The 18,933-nt window shown below is 48.6% G+C and overlaps 1 protein-coding gene across 1 annotated transcript in view; it reads right to left on the bottom strand.

Annotated features, from left to right (window-relative positions):
- Window positions 1–18,933, bottom strand: part of LOC135905324 (high-affinity choline transporter 1-like) — a 50,126-nt gene that overhangs the window by 3,936 nt on the left and 27,257 nt on the right. Inside the window, exons 4-8 of the mRNA XM_065436355.2 lie at window positions 10,371–10,519; window positions 9,716–9,865; window positions 9,055–9,184; window positions 8,326–8,543; window positions 5,249–5,937 (exon numbers count right to left, since the gene is read on the bottom strand). Coding sequence (XP_065292427.1) covers window positions 5,249–5,937; window positions 8,326–8,543; window positions 9,055–9,184; window positions 9,716–9,865; window positions 10,371–10,519 — 1,336 coding nt within the window. The remainder of the gene's footprint in view (window positions 1–5,248; window positions 5,938–8,325; window positions 8,544–9,054; window positions 9,185–9,715; window positions 9,866–10,370; window positions 10,520–18,933) is intronic.

The following is an 18,933-nucleotide window of genomic DNA, read 5'->3' as shown; positions in this document are numbered from 1 at the left end:
GTGGCTCTATGTGTTAAATATGGTAAAGCATAAGAGGCTAGAGGAATGTACGTAAACGGCACAATAACCGGTCTTTCAAAACGCCAAAATTAACAAATGTAATGCAGCAAAGGCCCAACCAATTTTGAGTCTGTGGTTAATAAACAAAACTCGCAGTTTCGTCCTGAAGGCAAAGCACTGATTGCGACAGCAAATTGGACAGCTTTGCAAAGTAAGGTTGCTAGTTGTATATGCATACACTGCTGCAAAAATTAGCTTACTAACTGCGCACGTTGTGACGCATGCACAGGCAAATACGAACACATCTCACTCGATGACCACAGACACTCGCTGTCCAAACGCTGGCGCGAAGAATAGCGGTAGCAGCGGCGAGCGAATTCACCTTCGTACTTCATCTCTGTTCACTGTGAACTAGGCACGCGAGAACACAGCGTACACAACGCCATCACCTATCTCGGGTCACCTAGCCTTCGAACCCAACGCCGACTGCCTCCAAGATAGGGCGCTGTCGACCACGCCCAGCAACCTCAGCCACGGTGTAGTAGATCAGATGCGCGCTAACCTACCCCCCCCCCCCGCCGCCCCCCCCCCCTTTTTCTAGCACGCGCACATCTCCCAGCTCCGCACCCTCCGCCCCCCTCCCCCCCCCTCTTAAACTCACGAGAAGACGGGGCAAATAACCATCCCTGCCTCTTCCCTACCGCGCGCGAAAAGCCGCCGCCGCATCGAGCCGCTAGCCTTCGCGGCTCACCCTCTCAAGCTTTCTCTCGCATCTGCAGCAAAGCGTGTCGCCGCAATCTACTCGAACTTGGACTTTATACGGATTACGGTGACGCCATCGCCATCAACGGAAATTTGCCTTGAGCGTCCTTATAGTTGCTACGGCAACACAATTCAAAAGAAAGGTTCGGCAAGTTCCAGCTTTAGCACCGCTGACTCCCACGTTGTGAGCCGGTGTTCGAGACCCTGTGGCGCCTACTTTGTGGTTTCGTGAATAATAAAGCATATCTTGCATGGCGAAAGTCTTTTTTGCCGCTTAGATCTCTTAATTGCAAATGACAGCGATTAGCATGTCCTCACTGCCGCTCGTAAGCCGGGTCACGCTATAAGTACGTTTACTGCTCTTTTTCTGCACTACGTTATGCTGGTGTTTTAAACGCGACAGCATGAAGGATCTCGTGTCGCAGAAGAGCCGGTCTCGACTGCGTCAGCAGCGGTGGCCGTGAGCGACAAATGCCGGAAGGCACTTCATCAATAAAACACATGTTGCACATCGGCTGGTGGGAATCGAACCAGGGTCTCCGGAGTGTTAAAACGAGACGCTACCACTCAACCACGAGTTCGGTCGTTCAAAGCGGTACAAAATCGCCTCTAGTGAATGCGGTGCTGTCCTCAGAAACGAGCTGTAGAAAGTTATACTGCGGTGTGAATATCGGTAATTATGACCATGTAAATACAGACGTCGCAGTTTCACGAGTAGCGAAGTACGTTTATGCTAAATTTCTTCTGCGCTCTGCGCACACGCAGAGCCATCTTGCGGCAAACACAGAAGACCCCCTCCTTGCAAGGTACGGCGCGGCGCCGACACGTGGCGCGCCACTCACTACATGATCGCGTCCGCCTTCATGGCGCGTCGCGGCCCGGCTCTCCGAGCCGATCGCGACGTTTGGCTCGCGTAGATCGTTTGAGTAGGCGGTGCGGACGGAGCGCGATAACGCTATCGCGTTCCACTCTTGAAGGTGGAGCTTAAGCGTCCTACAATTTTTTTTATAGATGTGCTCTGTAGCGCACGTAATTTTAGGGCGCAATAAGTTAGTCGCGTGACCTGACGGTGGGTGTGACTGTCCGGCAGTGGTGAAGACGCATTGCTTCCTGTCATCTTGTCTTGCAAGATGCAAGTGGTGAGAAAAGGCTTTCGCCAGGTTAAGCAATACTGGAGTAAAAAGAAGCGAGAGGATAAGAATATTTGTCAATTGATATCCGACCAAGCTACCCAGCGCAGTTTACTGCAACGCTAATACAGAACAGCCAGCCGAGCGGGGGAAAGAAAAAAAAGAACCAGAAAGCTCGCCCCACTCGCCTTCTAGAATAGCGTTCCCCGTAGAGATGTCATCGCATAAGCTGCTGTTGCCGCTTCGCGGCAACTGCACGATTGCGTAGAACCCCATCTATAGAGCACAACAAGCAGACGAAACAGCATCAAAGTGTGTTGAAACGGACGCAGTCGAAATTACTTTGAAACGTGTGAGTAACTATGACGCCTCTTACGATTTGCTTGAAGCTCACGTTTACATAATATCGCGTCGGAGCACATCGGCCGAATGGAATGCGTTTCTCTCTCTCTGCGAAAGCGCACATCTCCGTTCTGGAATCAGATGCGGCCCTTGTTACAGCAACGACGAGCATGCTGATCAGCGCGGGCTGCACAGCAACTCGCACAGAATGAACGCTGACGCGAGGGACGTATGTATTTAACTGTCCAGCGTGATTATGGCCGACGTACCTTAACCTGAAGCCTGCAAAAAAAAGAAACAAAAATACATCGGGCGTACTTCCGTAAACACAAGGCCGGGGCCGTGTAACGTACCTGTCAAAGAAGTTGGAGGGGGACGTCGGACGCGGCTTTCAGCACAGCCTTTTTTTTCGTTATTGTGGAAGGGCATAATTTACCTTGTTTTGTTTTTAGTGTCCCTTAACTACAATATGCCTGCGAGAGGGCACTTCTTCCGTTCTCAGTTGCTCCCTCCTCACACCACACTCTTAACCGGATATCAAATCTCGGTATCGCCATTGGCCAGGTATATCACTACCTGCCTGCTGCATCACCATTGCATGATACTATAACGTGAGATGCGGGCCCGGGAGGCACACACGCATTTTTGTCAGCATAACGCCGGAAGAAAGTAAGTGAAGAACTGACGTCGGTAAAAAATTTAAAATGCCGTCTTTTTTTGTTTTTCTTTTGCGAATGTCTTGTCGAGGATACTAGTTTGAGTGTAATCGAGAAAATCTGGCGCCGAATTTACGCAAACCTTTTATTTTGTAAGTGATCTTTGGCCTTGGTTGGCGCCCTTCGCTAACGGTACGTCCAGCATCAAAATTGGCCGACTTTTTATCTTGCGTACGATTCTAGCGTAAGAGGTTTTTGTGAACACGGGCCCTGTTTTACGTGCCCAGACCGCACGTGAAGCATGCAACGGCAATGCCGTTCGCGGCCGAATTTCTTGGCCAAGCACACGCGAAGTATCGATGCGATGTAATTCGCGAAACTTGGAAACGGGCAACTCGTTTGCGCCGACTTGCGCTAAAGTAGCTGTATACATAGTCTAAGGATTCGAATTTCGGTTCCTTTTTTACCCGTCGTTGTGGCGCGGTGGCTATTGCGTTGGGATTACTATGCCCGAGGGCGCGCGATGGAATGCTGGCCGAGGCAGCCGCATTTCGATGGGGGGTAAAATGCAAAAGCCAGTGTACGGTGCATTGGGCGCACGTTGAAGAATCCCAGATGGTCAAAATCAATTTGGAGTCTCTTAATACGGCGTGCCTCATAATCAAATCATGGTTTTGGTGTGTAAAATACCAGAATTTATTTCAATTCCTTCGGACAAAAAAAAAAGAGGTGAAAGGTAATTTTTCGGGAGCGTAGCCCGTTTCTATGCATAATCTCAATTAGGCGCAAGTGTGTAGGCACAAGCGTTTCCTCGCCAAGAAACGCAAACCGACTCAGCGGTACAGCTGCTTTCAGCTTGCGGATTCAGCTTTGCAATATCACGAACTGGACTACATTGGTGTTCCCAGATCCACCCACACGTACTAGTTTACTAATTTTGCTACATCGCTGATTATGTGATTTATCTCATTGGTACGAAATCGGATAATTTTGAAATCAGGAGTTTTTATCTTCAGTTGTTGCGTTAGGCTCAGAGTTGCGCCTCTCTTTCCGACGCAACTCTGAAGAGCAGCGGTTTATTTCGGACATTACGTTCAAGATAAACCCAAGTACGCCATCAACAACGTGGAGAATTGAGCTGCAACGGTGTCCCTGTAGATATCTGCCGTACAAGGCAACGAGGCGAATAGAGTCCTCGTATACGTGAGCCATATACAAAAACAATGTGACCAGTTCTCCAGAGCGCTGAGTTGCGCGGGGCACCTAGACTGATCGAGATGTTTTCGAGCCGTTCGGATATCTGCGCGCGCATCAAAGTTGATCATAGTCGATCGTTTGTGTGTCCATACGTCATCGTCATACGTCCATACGTCCATACGTCATGTGTCCATCAGTGAGCGCGCACTTTGATCTTGGGAGACGGAACCCACTACAGTGCACTCAGCGTTCATGGTTGCCGAGTGTATGCGCAAAAAAAAAACACCGATGATTACGATACTCCATTCATTTTGCGATATATTGGCTGGCGCAGGCAATCAGTCACGTGTGGAACGTTTCAAACGGAGCGAAGTGTGGCACCACTGCCTCACTAATACGGAGATCGCGAGAGCCAGCTCGTGGTGCCAGTACGTGGGTGGGATTCACAGCAGCCACCGCAGACAGGCGTTCGCTTATGCAGTGCTTTGTTTCCATACAGACGGCGCGCGCTACACTGGCGCCACATCGCATATAACCATCGTCACGGCAGAGGCCATCTTTCGCGACACTACGTTTTTATTCTCACGCTTTCGTTCCACCAAGGACAACAGTGGCTCTTCGTCGCTGGGAAGTCGTGCCTTCAGTGTCAGCGGCGACAACTTCCAAGGAAGCGTGACACTAAGCCTCACTCGTAGCCGCTCGGCATCGTCCCTTGCAGGAGCAGTGGTCCCCGTGCCACATACCGCGGACTGACCTCACCATCTGACGCCGCGGACGAGCCTAACCCTCCCCACCCAACGGCACCCTGCCCCCCTCCGAAGCGCAGATGAGGTTGCCCACGCGGCTGAGCCTGACCGGGCCGTCGGCAACTTAGCGCACGCACAGGCCGTATCCCTCCTGTCCTCCTCCGCTTTCTGCCTCACTCATGGTTCCGCGGCACACTCCTCCTGCGCTATCGCATTTCGTGCATCTCCCACTTTCTCTCCCCCTACTTTCATTCCCTACCCCCTGTGCAGCGCGGTTGAGGTGTCCTCTGCTGAGAGACAGTTACTGCGCTGCATTTTACCCCAACCTTTCCTTCCCATCTATAAGAATCTCCTTCTCTCTCTCTCTCTCTCTAAAATACAGAAAAAAAGCAAGACTCTTCGCCGGCTCACTTACGAGTGCTTCGATGTGCGGCTGGGAATCTTCTCGACTGGCGACAGCTTGTTTTCCGCGGTGCTTTGAGGCGTGATCCCTGCGGCGTCACGAGGCGTAGTCGACGCCGACGCACTACTGCCCGGAATCGCAGACGTCTCCGCCGTGGCCGGCGTGAGTACAGGCTCGGGAGCAGCGGGCGGTGGTCCCACAGCGGCAGGCGCCTTCAAATCCGCGCCCTCAACCAAGGGCACCTTGTCGAGCTCCTTGGCGTCGGGCTGAAAGCAGCCGAACACGTCCCATTTGAGAGGCGCGCGTCCACCGGCGAAGAACCACGAGGCGACGCCGGACACCGCCACCAGGGTGAGGAAGCTGATGACCATGGAGAAGGTGCGGAACGGGAAGCGCTGCTCGCCCTGCTCGTAGTCGTAAAAGGGGTACTTGATGAAGGGTGGTATCTTGAGAATGGGCTCGCCGCCGCCCGCGCGCAGGAAGCAACCGATCACGTAGGCGGCGAAGGAGCCGTACGTGTTGACGTGCTCCTTCAGGTAGACCACGCACACGAGCTGCGGGAAGAGGATCACGTAGACCAGGTCCGAGGAGAGGAACCACAGGCCGTAGACGGAGTCGGCCGTGAGCGCCATGAAGGTGGCCAGCGCGCCCACCAGCACAATGGACACGCGCATCACGCTGATCACCTCCTTATCCGTGGCCTGCGAAGCACGGAATGCCAATTGAACGGACACTGTAACGGCAAGAATTGCATCACGCTGGAAGGGAATATTGCGATTACAAAGAACACGTATACTTATACTGCAGAATAAATCGAAAAAGAAGGAAAAACATAGCGCTCCCTTGTCATATAACCTGTTGCAACTCATCATGGGGCAACACTTACGTTACTCACTTATCCTAACTTCAACACGTTTAGAATCAAGCAATACGTATAATCTTTAGCGGTTTTATGTCTCACACTCTTTCGTTACATTTTACGCTTAACATTTTAACAATGCAGAATCTGAACAGATATAGCAGAATTTTTTTGTTTAAGTACGTGTCCGGAAAGCTTCCATTTCCTTTGATACATCCTAGTTAATATCGTCATGTTCCAGCGACGCTTCTTGTTACATAATATAACTACTTATTACTTAAAGGGACACTAAAGTGAAAAGTGAGTTCTTCTGCATCAGTAAATCACCGTTCTACAACACCAGAAACACCACTCTTACAACGATAAGACGTTTGGTAAGCCAGAAAAAGCGCAAGAACGAAATTCGGGTGGCGACGCCTACGTGAGTTCCCGCACCTGGGGGCTGTGACGTCATGGATTTTGATGGCATCTTCCAGGGCCTACTAATTGTATATAGCGGTACAGATTGACTACATTGTGTTCTAAAGGAACCAAATATTAAACATGCCAAGTTTCGGGAACCTTTATTCAGCCAACGCGGCCCAAATGCGAAAACAAACTTTGGAATCCCTGACGTCACGCTGACGTACCGGCGCTGGCGTTTCGGCGCGAAATTCAAATACTGATACTTCGACCTTCATTTTCTCATCCAATACTCAAACTATTTTCTCGAAATGACTGCCTGCAGGTTTCTCAAAGAATGATTTATTAGTCTAATCTGATTTATTGTTTCCCTTTAGTGTCCCTTTAAGCCCACGACTAATTACGGCAAGCTCACTGCACATATTTAACGTGTTCCATTGTGGAATTCATTGCCGGCTGGTATAAAAGAGGGTTCTGTTGATTAATTTAAAAGGAATTCGCGTTTACATGGGCTAAATAAACAGTTAACTTTTCATTATTCTATTTATTTACAACGTTCTTCAGTATGTTTAGACTTGTAGAATGAATATCGTATTTTTCATTTTTCTGGTTGTACGCAGCGTTGTATATACTGAAAGCTGCTCTACAGTGCATGACATTACAGCTGCTCTGCATGTTTTGAATAGCCTGGTGCTGTTCATTGTATAGTTATTTTAGAGGGCAGCACTTAGGCGCCCATTCCTGAGGCGAGCGTCGGCGTTGTCCCTCGGCGTAACCGAGAGAGCGGACACACAGAAAGATGAAAGCGAACGCTGAGCGCAGCGTGAGAAGAAAAGCGCAGTGCTGCGTAAGACTTGCGACGACCGCTACACGATGGCGCCAGAGGAGTGGGCCTTCGTCTGTTCAGCGATGGCATGCGGTGATCGCGTCGCACGATACTATATATGGAAACAACGCGTTGCATGAGCGGAGGCCTGTCTGCGACGGCCGCTGTGAACTGCGCCCACGCGTCACCCACACGCTGCCTGTCGGAATCTCCAGACTAGCGACGCAGTCGCGTGACCCTTCACTCCATTTTCAACGTGCCGCAGGAGACAGATTGTCCGCGCCAGGTAATATATCGCAAAATGAAAACTCATATAGAGCTGCTTTTGTATTTCGCAATGAGGAGTATCGGTGAATCATGGATGAATTCTTTCCTTTGACATAAGCATTACCAAGGGGTCTCGCACATTGCATCTTTTCACTCAGACTTCTTTTTGTATTTATGTCTTCTTTAAAATTAATATCTTTAAATTACGAAAATAATAAATGAAACAATCCTCGCATTCTAGATTATCCTCACGCAAAGACGGGGGCGCCACGACTGAGTCGCTGCGTCACGTCAAACGTCACGGTCTCCTCGCTGATATGGCTTCTTTATCCGGAAATATCGGCCAAGGTCAATCCTTTATATTCTAATTACGAGCGATAATCCCTTCCGAAAGAATTCTCTCATTTCAAACGGTACGTACTGATTCCTGTAACAAGTAAGAATAGTCACCACCTCTACATATCATAATCCGCTGCGTCGTTATTACGTGATTACTGTGGCAATGGCCAGTCATCTGAAATGCCAATTCTCTGCACCAACTTTTCACATTCAGCGAACCGTAGTGGGAGCTGTACGTGTGTGCACCCTGTGCCTTCGGCGATGATTACCCACCGCAGGAAATCCACAGTGCCTTGTGACGTTCTGCACTATTGGCTACAAAACGAAGCTCCACGCTAGCTCACGCCTGTTAGCCAAGAAGAAAAAAAAAACAAAGGGACCGGGCGGAGCACGCACGTTCTGCCTGATGCCCAGTTTGTAGATATTCCATGCGAACATGGATGCCGCGCTGAGGATGGACGAGTCCGAAGAGGACATCACCGCCGCGGAGACGGCGCCCAGCCCCATGGCGGAAACGAAGCCGGGCGTCAGGTACTGCAGCACCAGCGGCAACGTCAGCGACGTCGCCTCGCCCGTCAGTGGAACGGCCTTCGTGTAGCCCACCTGCGTCAAGTCTGCACGCAAAGGCACAGAAAAGAGTTGGCGGTGCGAATACGCCTCGGCGAAGGCGAGTCATGCATGGGGCAAGAACTGATTAGGAACGAAAAATACCGTTCTCTGCGGCGTATGCATAGCGTCTCGAATTCCATCTGAGCATGGCAGCTTCATGAGATGGTGCAAGGTTAAAAGAGCCGCCATGATAACCCCACACAATGGGTCCTGCTATTTCTCCCACGCGCGCTACGTGTCGTTCGTTGTGATCATCACGCATTTCCTGTCACATCGGTCACCGAGTGGCACATCCATACAGGCTACGTCCATCGGCTATGAATGCCCTCTCTCTGCAAGCTTTCCCTGACAGCTGAAGCGCGTTTGATACTGCACCGGGAGGGCTGGTTGATGAAACCCAATTCTGTAGTGCAATGGACTTGGGGCTGTTTTTTCTACTCCGTGATTCTGGCAATTACAAGTCGCTGGCACTGGCCGCGCACTCTGCTTTCCCCTGCGTTGCATTGCTGCACTCACTGGCTGCCTTGGCGACGGCGCCGATGATGACGGGCGGGATGGCCATGAACAAGCAGCCGAACGCCGCCATGTACGACAGCAGCTCGGCACCCTCGGCCGTGCGGCTCGAGAGAACCCGCTGGAAGTAGACCTGCGTGCGTAGTGCGTTGAGTGTGTTGCAGAGCGACAGGTAGTAAGGAGAGAGACGGCACGCCGCTTTTAGCAGGGAAACTTGGTTTAGTCGGTGAACTTTCACATTGAAAAAGCAGCGCTAGAGCAGGCGAGGACTTCACTCGACCGTTCCTTAGTCGTGCAGGACATTGCCACATATGACAGGTTTTCGCAACTGTCCACGTGTCTAGCACAGCGTCTATGCCACTGCGTTCACTTCCGTTAACGCAATATTTTTCCAGCACGCACTGCGAAAATAGGAGACTTTCACGAACGCTGCAGAAAAGCCATTAGCCTCAGGTTCGCAGGTCCATGCACCATTGGAAAACGCCCGGTGAAAAGTACACGCAGCAACAATATTTTCCGCTGAATGCGAGAGGGTATTGATGTTCCTATTGTCGCAGGAGAGTAGTGCACTAGCCTGAAACCGGTGTAAAGGAGGCGGCTACACGAGCGGTGACAAGACGGACAGAGAGCAATGCGAGAGGTTCGAGACACATGGTCCACCAACCTGCCAGGGCACGCCGCCCATCATGAGGAGCAGCATGTTGTCCCAGTAGTTGCCGAAGTCCTTCCACTCGACGCTGCCCACGAAGTCGTTCCTCGGGTACGAGATCGGGCCGACCGCCTCGTGGAGCATGGCGAACGGCACCGACAGCCACTGAGCGATGAAGGGCAAAGACGCGCCATCAGCCATGTGCCATGTGACCAATATATGAAAGCACAATTACACTACTGAAGACGGTGGTACTGAAGTTACATAAACAGGGCGAAAGCGCCTCAGGAAGGCTGGCTAACATTCCAGTAAGTGGACTTATCTTCGTCAAAGGTGCCTTGTCAGCCCTCCGAGCATGACAAGGCCACCTTCGACTAGTATAGGTCCACCTATCGAAACGTTAGCCAGCATTTCTGAGGCACTTTAGCCCTGTTTACGTAACTTCAATACCAAAGTTGCAACTTCAGCTGTCAGCTCCCTCCTTAAATTAGACTTCTGAAGAGACGTTAGTAAGAAAACAATTCCAGAACGCCGTGCCTTAAGGCATGGTCTAGGACCTTATCTAGGACCTTGCGAGGTCCTAGAATATGCAGATGCCTCTTGCTTTCGTCACACACAGTACCACTTATGGAGAATGTTGACCACGAAAGACAAGCAAAGAACTGCATACCAGGCCAAAGAAGATGGCCAGGAGCTGGATGACGTCCGTGTAGGCGACCGAGTAGAGGCCGCCCGTGAACGTGTAGAAAAGGGCGATGCACGCCGACGCGACCACCGACTCTGTGCGCTCAAAGTCCATGATGACCTCTACGGTGGCGCCTGCGCAGTGAATAATTGGAAGACGATTCAACCATCCAGTTGGAAGTGCATCAAAGACAAGGTCTTCCTGAGAAAGTTGGGGCTGACAATGGGCACAGCCACAGCGCACGGCGCTTACAGCTTCAGCGCTCACGTGGGGAGAGTAGGAGGTGAGTAGGAGTGCCAAATTTTTTTTACTGTACTTAGTTTTATTCTAGATACCCACGGGAACGCCCCAATTTAGACTACACTACTTTCGGCACTGGCCCGCGTTTTCAAATTGCACTGTTCTCGGGATCGGTCCACGAAAAATGCTAGAAACCCTGTAACCAGACCCGGAAAAGTGGAGGTGACTCGCTAAGGAAGGCTCTGTCTTCAATATCGTGAACGAGTGTGTCAGAATAAACAATGATTTGTTTCGCTTTGTGTGGAACACGTCGCAATAGTAGGCAGAATCGCCAATGGCATAAGTGGGCGGTTACGATAACCGCCAGGAGAACCGATAGAAACAGATGCCTCCAGCTTAAGCGTCACGCCTTTAAGAGGGCTCAAAAAAGCACATTGTTGGACCAGTTGTGGGTATCAAGTATATATATATATATATGCAGACATATCATAAGAATCCAACAAACACTGATACCGAGGGCAACCTTACTTGTGCTTAAAGGTCGCCGCTATGTTGTCCTCGGTGTCAGTCTTTCTTGGCTTCTTCTGATATGACTAATAAAAGTCGGGCCCCTCGGTAACCCTTTTTCTTCTCGTTTATATATATATATATATATATATATATATATATATATATATATATATATATATATATATACCAGAATTGCGGCGCAGCAACAGACCAGGGATGACAGAACTGACACGTGCAAGACGCACAATATATTTGCAGTACATTTATTTTCGCGATAAAACAAAGCATTTAAAAAAATTGTGTACCTTGGGCGCAGGCTGTGAACCCGCGCAACCAGCGACTCGAACTCTAAAACGGAGTTTTGACGCAATAGCACGCGAGTCGGCAGAGGCATATTTCATCGAAAAACAAATGTGTGGGGTTTAGCAGAATGCGTTGTTGGGCAAGTTGGTTCATTGTAATTGGAAACATTGGTTGCGCATTTAGACATTCACATGGAAGGAAGACAGGACAGGCGCGACCGCTGATACTTGGCATGATGAAGGGAGAACACAATGAACCAACTTGCCCAACAACGCTTTCTGCTAAACTTCATTTATTCTACATCGGGCTCTTCCTTTTGTGTTCTCCCTTCATCATGTCAAGTATCAGCGGTTGCGCCTGTCCTGTCTTCCTTCCATGTGATTGTCTAAAAAGCGCAACCAATGTTTCCAATTACAATGAACCAACTTGCCCAACAATGCATTCTGCTAAACTTCATTTCTTCTACATCGGGCTCTTCCTTTTGTGTTCTTCCTTCATCATGCCAAGTATCAGCGGTTGCGCCTGTCCTGTCTTCCTTCCATGTGATTGTCTAAAAAGCGCAACCAATGTTTCCAATTACAATGAACCAACTTGCCCAACAACGCATTCTGCTAAACTTCATTTCGTCTTCATCGGGCTCTTCCTTTTGTGTTCTCCCTTCATCATGCAAAGTATCAGCGGTTGCGCCTGTCCTGTCTTCCTTCCATGTGATTGTCTAAAAAGCGCAACCAATGTATCCAATTAAAAAAAAAAGGTGTGAGGGGGGGGACATGCATAAGTGAACATTCTATTGTCATCCGCAGTAACGAATATATTTTTTTTTCAAATTTCGCTTTTGGCTGTGCTTACGCGCATGTGCTCTATCTAGCCTCTCTTCTCCTGGAAATACATTAGTTGAAAGTGTGCGCATGATTCATGTTGGCTCTGTCATGCCTGGTTTTCGCTACGCCACAATTCTGCTCAAAAATGAACACAGTGCTTGTATTCCTGCCGGTAGACCTGTGAGCAACACTGTGTTCTGCGTTTTGTCATCTTCTCAATGTATATATAAGCTATACGTTTGCGCGCAATACATAGAACATACGCTAGTGTGGGCAGACTTTTACATGTTACAAAAAAAAGTAAGTGTTTACAAATACTTCATTCAGAAATGTAATTGATTACTGTCACCAATTAGTGCCCGACGAAAATAATTGCGGAAATATTCAAACTAAATCAATTTTCTTACGTTACTTCCGTTAGAACTTATTATACCATCGGAAGGAGCTGTGATCATGAATAATCGCTCAAATGTGCATGCTGGGTCGGTGCTCTAACGTGCGGACGTCTTGCGCACAAGGTTGTTATTACTCAGCAGCTGGGTCCTCTGTGAAGTGTAGGCGCTTCATTGTTTCATAGTTGCTGGTCTTTCAAGAAGACACCCCCGGTTGGACCAATGAGAAGCTGTACAAATAGTCCGTAGGCGATTTCGTGGCATTAACGTCCCAAATGGCAGTCACTATCGTGACATGCCAGCTCCGGTTCGATTCGACGGACAACGCCTGGTGGAGCGTTAACACGAGAAAGATACTGAGCTCCCGGACTTGCCCGTTTTAGCAGGCGCATCTGCGAAGCTGCTGCGTGACACAATCTCGAGCATTGTGTGCTGTAGTTGCCACCAAATTCAGGTTCCTAAAGCTGCGTCACGTATTACAGCTCATCTCGTCAGTAAAGTAACTATTTACATGTAATTGGTCATTGAAAAATAGTAACGGAATTACAGTGAGCGTTACCGAGTAAAAAATGCAATTGTTTAATTGCAATATTATCAACAAATGTAACAGATTCCGACTAATTATTTACACATTATTCGTTAAGTGCACGTCTGCTGGTGGCCCACGAAAGGTCTGAACTTCCAGACCCGTATATAGGTGCCGCGCAGTGGCGTAGCCAGAAATTTCGTTCGGGGGGGGGGGGGGGGGGGGCTCAAGTTGCAGCTCGGCCTCCTCCTTAAAAGGAAACATTAGGTTGGATGCTCCTATCCAAATACACGTAGAAGGAGAATTCGTTTTTCTCGGCAACCACTGCACCAAATTTGACGAGGTTTGTTGCATATAAAAGAAAAAACTTGAATTATAGTGACTGTTTGATTCGACTTTTCAATTTAGGTCGTGAATATTTTATTGAAAGTGGCAAAAATCGAAAATTTTCAGAAAACGAGACAATTAAGTTTACAACTCTGTAAATCATCAATGAAAATTGATATCACAATTCGGTGAATCGCCCATAATAGTACATCTACAGCGGACAAAATTGATATGTTGCACATGAGTCTCAAGAAATTAAGTATTATGGAAATACGGCTTTTGCAGAACCCTTGTAGATAACATAACCAATTCACGTAAGACACAATTTGACATATCGAATTTGTCCGCTTTGAATGGTGTAATGAATGCCGTTTACAGAACCGCGATATCTGTTTTTGATGCTAAGCTATTAATTTGTAAACTTCGTGCATCTATTTTTTTCGAACTTTCGAATTTCTCAAAATATTTTAAACAAGTTCAAGCCCTAAATCGAAATTCCGCTTCCAACAGACACTAGAATTTACCTTTGTCTCTCAAATGCAACCAATTTCAATAAAAGCGATTCAGGAGTTATCTCAGAAAGCGTTTCTGCGTTTTACATGCATCTGAATAGGCCGCGTCGGAGTTGGGCCCCAGCTAAAGCTTCCTCTTAAACAATTTGCCTAGGGGATCAAATACACGAATAATAACTGCATTGGCACTGCCAAAGATGCTGTAAACGAATTCTTGAACGCTACGCACTGTCAATACAAGTAAAATATGTTTTTTTTTCATAAAAGAATATACTCGTATGTGCCAAAAATTGTGGACAACATAACTGATGTGAATTCTTCCATGTTTTTTGTCTGTTTAATAAGTAAAGAAACTATCACACGAACTTTAGAACTACATCAGTTCGAAGCCAGCAAAGCAGTGCATGCCGCTGAAATGAAAGATATAATGACCATGAAATGAACAAGTTGAGAACAAATATATTAATGACACTTTGTCATTAAAGATCCTTGTTTACATTCTTGTACATATGCGACGGCCAGTGAAAAATCTCAATGACGCTGTCATTTGTTCTAATGTATTACGCAGCAGGAGCTGTCACCGGTCGTGTATCGTGAGTAATTGCACCGAAATTATAGTCGCAACAGAGAGCACGTATAAAAATCAGGAGTTCTGCATAATATACGAGGGCGAGTCAAATGAAAGTGAGCCAATGCGAATATATGACAAATGGGGCACTTTATTTAAAAGTAGCCTGCATGAGCATTTAGACATTTGTCCCATTGATTAAGGAGTCGCGTAATTCCCGTCTCATAAAGCTCCTTGGGTTGTTGCTTCAAAACGTCTGCAACTGACTTTCACGTCATCGTCCGAGACGAATCTGGTTCCCTTGAGCTGTTTTTTCGGTCGCCCCAAAATGTGGAAGTCCCAAGGCGACAGGTCTGAGCTGTATGGCGCACGTTGCCGCGTTTCCCGCTTGAACTTTGCCAGCTTTGTATTAACCACATCAGCGACGTGGGGATGGGCATTGTCGTGGAACAAGATGACCCCATTCGTCAATTTGCCACGACGTAGTTTATTTTTGATTGCGACACGCAGCCGATCCGCGGCGTTTCACAATATCGGAAACAATTGATAGTCTCTCAAGATTTAGCAAATTCTATCAGTAATGGCCATTGACGATCGAAAAATAAAAGTCGACAACACCTTTCTGGTGGCAATGACGGCCTTTGCTTTCTTTGTGGGTTGTGAATTCGAATGTTTCCATTGTAAGCTTTGCCGTCGTGTTTCAGGCTCGTAGTAGTGGCATGATGGTTCGCCTCCGATCATAATTGCAGAAAAAAGATTGTCACCCTTATTGTGATACCGGATCAGATGAGTAAAGGCAGCGCCGATCTTCTCCGTATTCTGGCGGCGGTTAAAAATCTTGCGCACCCATTGCGCACACAAGAGCCGATAAATGAGATGTTCATCATTTATGGCGTAAACCAAACCGTGACTGATGTTCACATGCTCTGCCAGTTCATCGATGCTTATCCTCCGTTCTCGTCTCATCAACTCATGAACCTTTGCAGTTTTGTTATGGGTGATTGCACGATGGCTTTGGCCCGGTCTGGGATCGTATTTGCAACTTTCACGTCCTTCTTTGAACCGTTTGTTCCAACGCTTCTCAGTGGCCAATGAAATGCTATGTTCCATGTACACAGCAGCCATACGGCGACTAATTTCTTTTTTGGAAACACCTTCAGCTGTCAAAAACCTCACGGCACCACGCTGCTCAACTTCTAGAGCGTCCATGACGGCACGCAACCATGTTCAACCCAGTGTATGACAGCATTAAAGAACATTTATCCTCACAACTGCGTGTCACTTTTTGTAAATGAGAGGTGCCTGTGTGCTACGTGCAGGCCTTGCAGATAATGAACAGAACCAGAATTGAGCGGGTTGAGTAGGCTCACTTTCATTTGACTCGCCCTCGTACATTAGAAATGCGAAGATACAGCTTGATAAAGGGCAAAAAAGTGCCACTGGAAACAAAGTTCACTGCACGTTTACACAAAACCTCGCAACAAGTTATTTAAACATGCGTTTAAGTAAGTCTCTAATAAATCTACGTATCTAAGAAAACGTCACGGTATATAATGTGTCAAACAAGGCAAATAAACATGTTGCGCAATCACAGATTCACAGAATCGTAGATCCTGGCCCCATTCCACCCACTCCCCTCCCCCCCCCCCCCCCCCCCACCGATGTATCGCACGCAACGGAAGGCGGCGCGCTTGCTCCTCACATTTCTCCTTGGGCACACAAGACTGAGCCACCATCGTTGGCTCACCCATCCCACCCCCACCCCCCCGCCCACACTTTCACTCACATATACAGCATGCGGCGCGGGGTCACGATGTTATCGCACTTGGACTTTATGCCGAACATGAGTGTGACTGCGACGGCAGGGATGCGCCTAGAGTGTCCATATAATTGCTATCGCAATAATATAATAAGAGTATCCGGCAACTGAAGCATCCCGTGGCCCATTACTTTCCGCAAAAGAACAAAATATGACTTGCACTATGCGACAATTCGCTGCACCACAACCACGCTTTTTTGTTTCCTTTTGTGGAGCGGGCGCACCGTAATGAAAAAAAAAACGCAAAGTATGTTGGTCACAATCGAATGCCTACTTTGGACAACTAATATGGCTATTAAAGGAATTTCGAAGAAAACACGAGACGCTTGGTCCACCAAGAACAATGTGCATACTGCTCGGTATCTTACACCGGCGAGACAAGACTTTCTGGAGAGGTTGCGCTCAAGCGAACGCGGTGCAATCAGTCGAGTCCCCACAGTGATGGCGGCTAGCGACCATTGTTTCTTTTTCTCGTCTGCTAACTAGAAAGAGTCCAAAGCTCTGCCAGGCGAAAATGCACTCGGCCAGAGAAAAACGAACGCGCACCGAAGTGCGCCGCGCGGTGGTCGGGCAACACGAGAAAAACGCATGCGCTCTGGCTGGCTCTGGCAGCGCGCGGGTAGGGGAGCGAGAACAAAAAAAATTGAAAAGGCTCAGTGTGCCCTCGCGATTAAAAGTCAAAGTAGAAAAAATAAATAAGAACGCAGTTAGCTTGGCTGGCTTTAGTGTCTTCACTGGATGCTTTGGCGCAGGTGAAAAAAAAATGAAAATTTTTTTATGTGACATGACGGCATGAATGAACCACCACAACGCTTCGTCTCATCGGGCCTCGCAGCGGGCTTTGTCAGCTTGTCTGATAGTGTGTTGATTTGGCTTGTCTCGTTGAATGGCCCGATGTACGACTTTGGAAAAGTCAATGCACCTTTGGCGTCAAATATTTATGGGAGCATTAAACTTACAAAGTTTGGCAATGTCAATGCACCTTTCACATGAAAATTTTATGAGAACTTTATACCTGTAAAGCTTCGGAATTGATATCCACGAGCTCCATAAATTCCATAATAGAGTGGAGATTCCGCGGCCTCCACGAGATGCCGCCGCGAGCCCGTTCGCCATCAAAACATGCTTGAAATTTTGTGCTCGGATGGGGCTGCTTGCGTTATGTGACTCCCGGTGCATGGGCGTTGCCGCGAAATTCAGCCCAAGTTCGCAATTTTCGCGGGGAAATGGCTTTTCGAGCGTGAAAAAGACACTCTAGACAAAATCCAGAATGATTTCCGGCGCCGGGGGTTGCTTTTGTAGGCGGTGCATGGACAGCACGAAAACATTTCGGGGGGGGGGAGGGGGCTGAAGCCCCATAAGCCTCCCCCCCCCCCCGGCTACGCCCCTGGTGCCGCGTATTGCAAATGTGTGGGCACTGGGATTGCACGGTGCTTTAACAGGAAGCGGGGGCTCCTGTTTAAATACTGTTGCAGGAAGAAAGCAGGCCCACGAGTGTAAAATAACGTATATTTACAACTGGCGTATATGGCATTCAGGCTACTACCAGACTTCGTCTTCGTCTAGTCCAATCCAACTTCTTCGTTCCCTTCACCATAACATGACCCTCCCGGTGGAGTAGCTCCATCTCGGTGCAAGTTATAGAGCCTAACTTAATGGGGGGACATAGGGCTTAAGCCTGACGACGTGAACAACATCGCTGGTGACGTTGCGATGCACTGAAGGCTGACCGACTGGGGCGATCTCGTATGTCACTTTGGATAGTTGGCGTAAGATCTGGTACGGACCAGAATACCGGGAAAGTAGTTTTTCCGACAAGCCGACGCGACGTGAAGGCACCCAGAGAAGGACAAGGGAACCAGGTGAAAAATAGTAGTCTTGGTGCCGAAGGTCGTAGCGTCACTTTTGAGAAGCTTGCGAGACTGTGAGGCGATGATGGGCGACATCTCGGGCCTGGGCGGCTAAGTCAATAGCATCACGAGCGTAACCAGTGCTGGGTGATTGTACTGCGGTAGGTAGCAACGTATCAAAGGGCAAGGTTGGGTCGCGGCCATACAAAAGGTAAAATGGTGAAAATCCGGCAGTATCGTGAGGGGACGAGTTGTACGCGAAAGTGATGTATGGTAAAGCGATGTCGCAGTCACGGTGATCGTTGGTAACGTACATGGCCAGCCTTTCAGTTAGCGTGCAGTTGAGTCGCTCGGTGAGGCCGTTCGTTTGAGGGTGGTACGCGGTAGCGATCTGGTGTTCTGTAGAGCAGGAGCGGAGCAGGTCATCGAAGGCCTTCCATAAAAAGTTGCGGCCGTGATCCGTCAGCAACTGGCGAGGGGCGCCGTGGTGCAGGATGACGTCGTAGAGTTAAGAAGTCTGCGACATCTGTAGCGCAGCTGGTTGGTAGCGCTCGTGCGATGGCATATCTCGTGGCATAATCGGTTGCTACAGCAATCCATTTGTTGCCTTTGATAGAAATTCGAAAGGGGCCAAGGAGGTCTAGGCCCACGCGAAAGAAAGGCTCTGTGGGGATATCAAT

This window comes from Dermacentor albipictus, chromosome 3, assembly GCF_038994185.2.
Source record: "Dermacentor albipictus isolate Rhodes 1998 colony chromosome 3, USDA_Dalb.pri_finalv2, whole genome shotgun sequence".
NCBI lineage: Eukaryota > Metazoa > Arthropoda > Arachnida > Ixodida > Ixodidae > Dermacentor > Dermacentor albipictus.
This window is presented reverse-complemented; position numbering and strand designations above follow the sequence as displayed.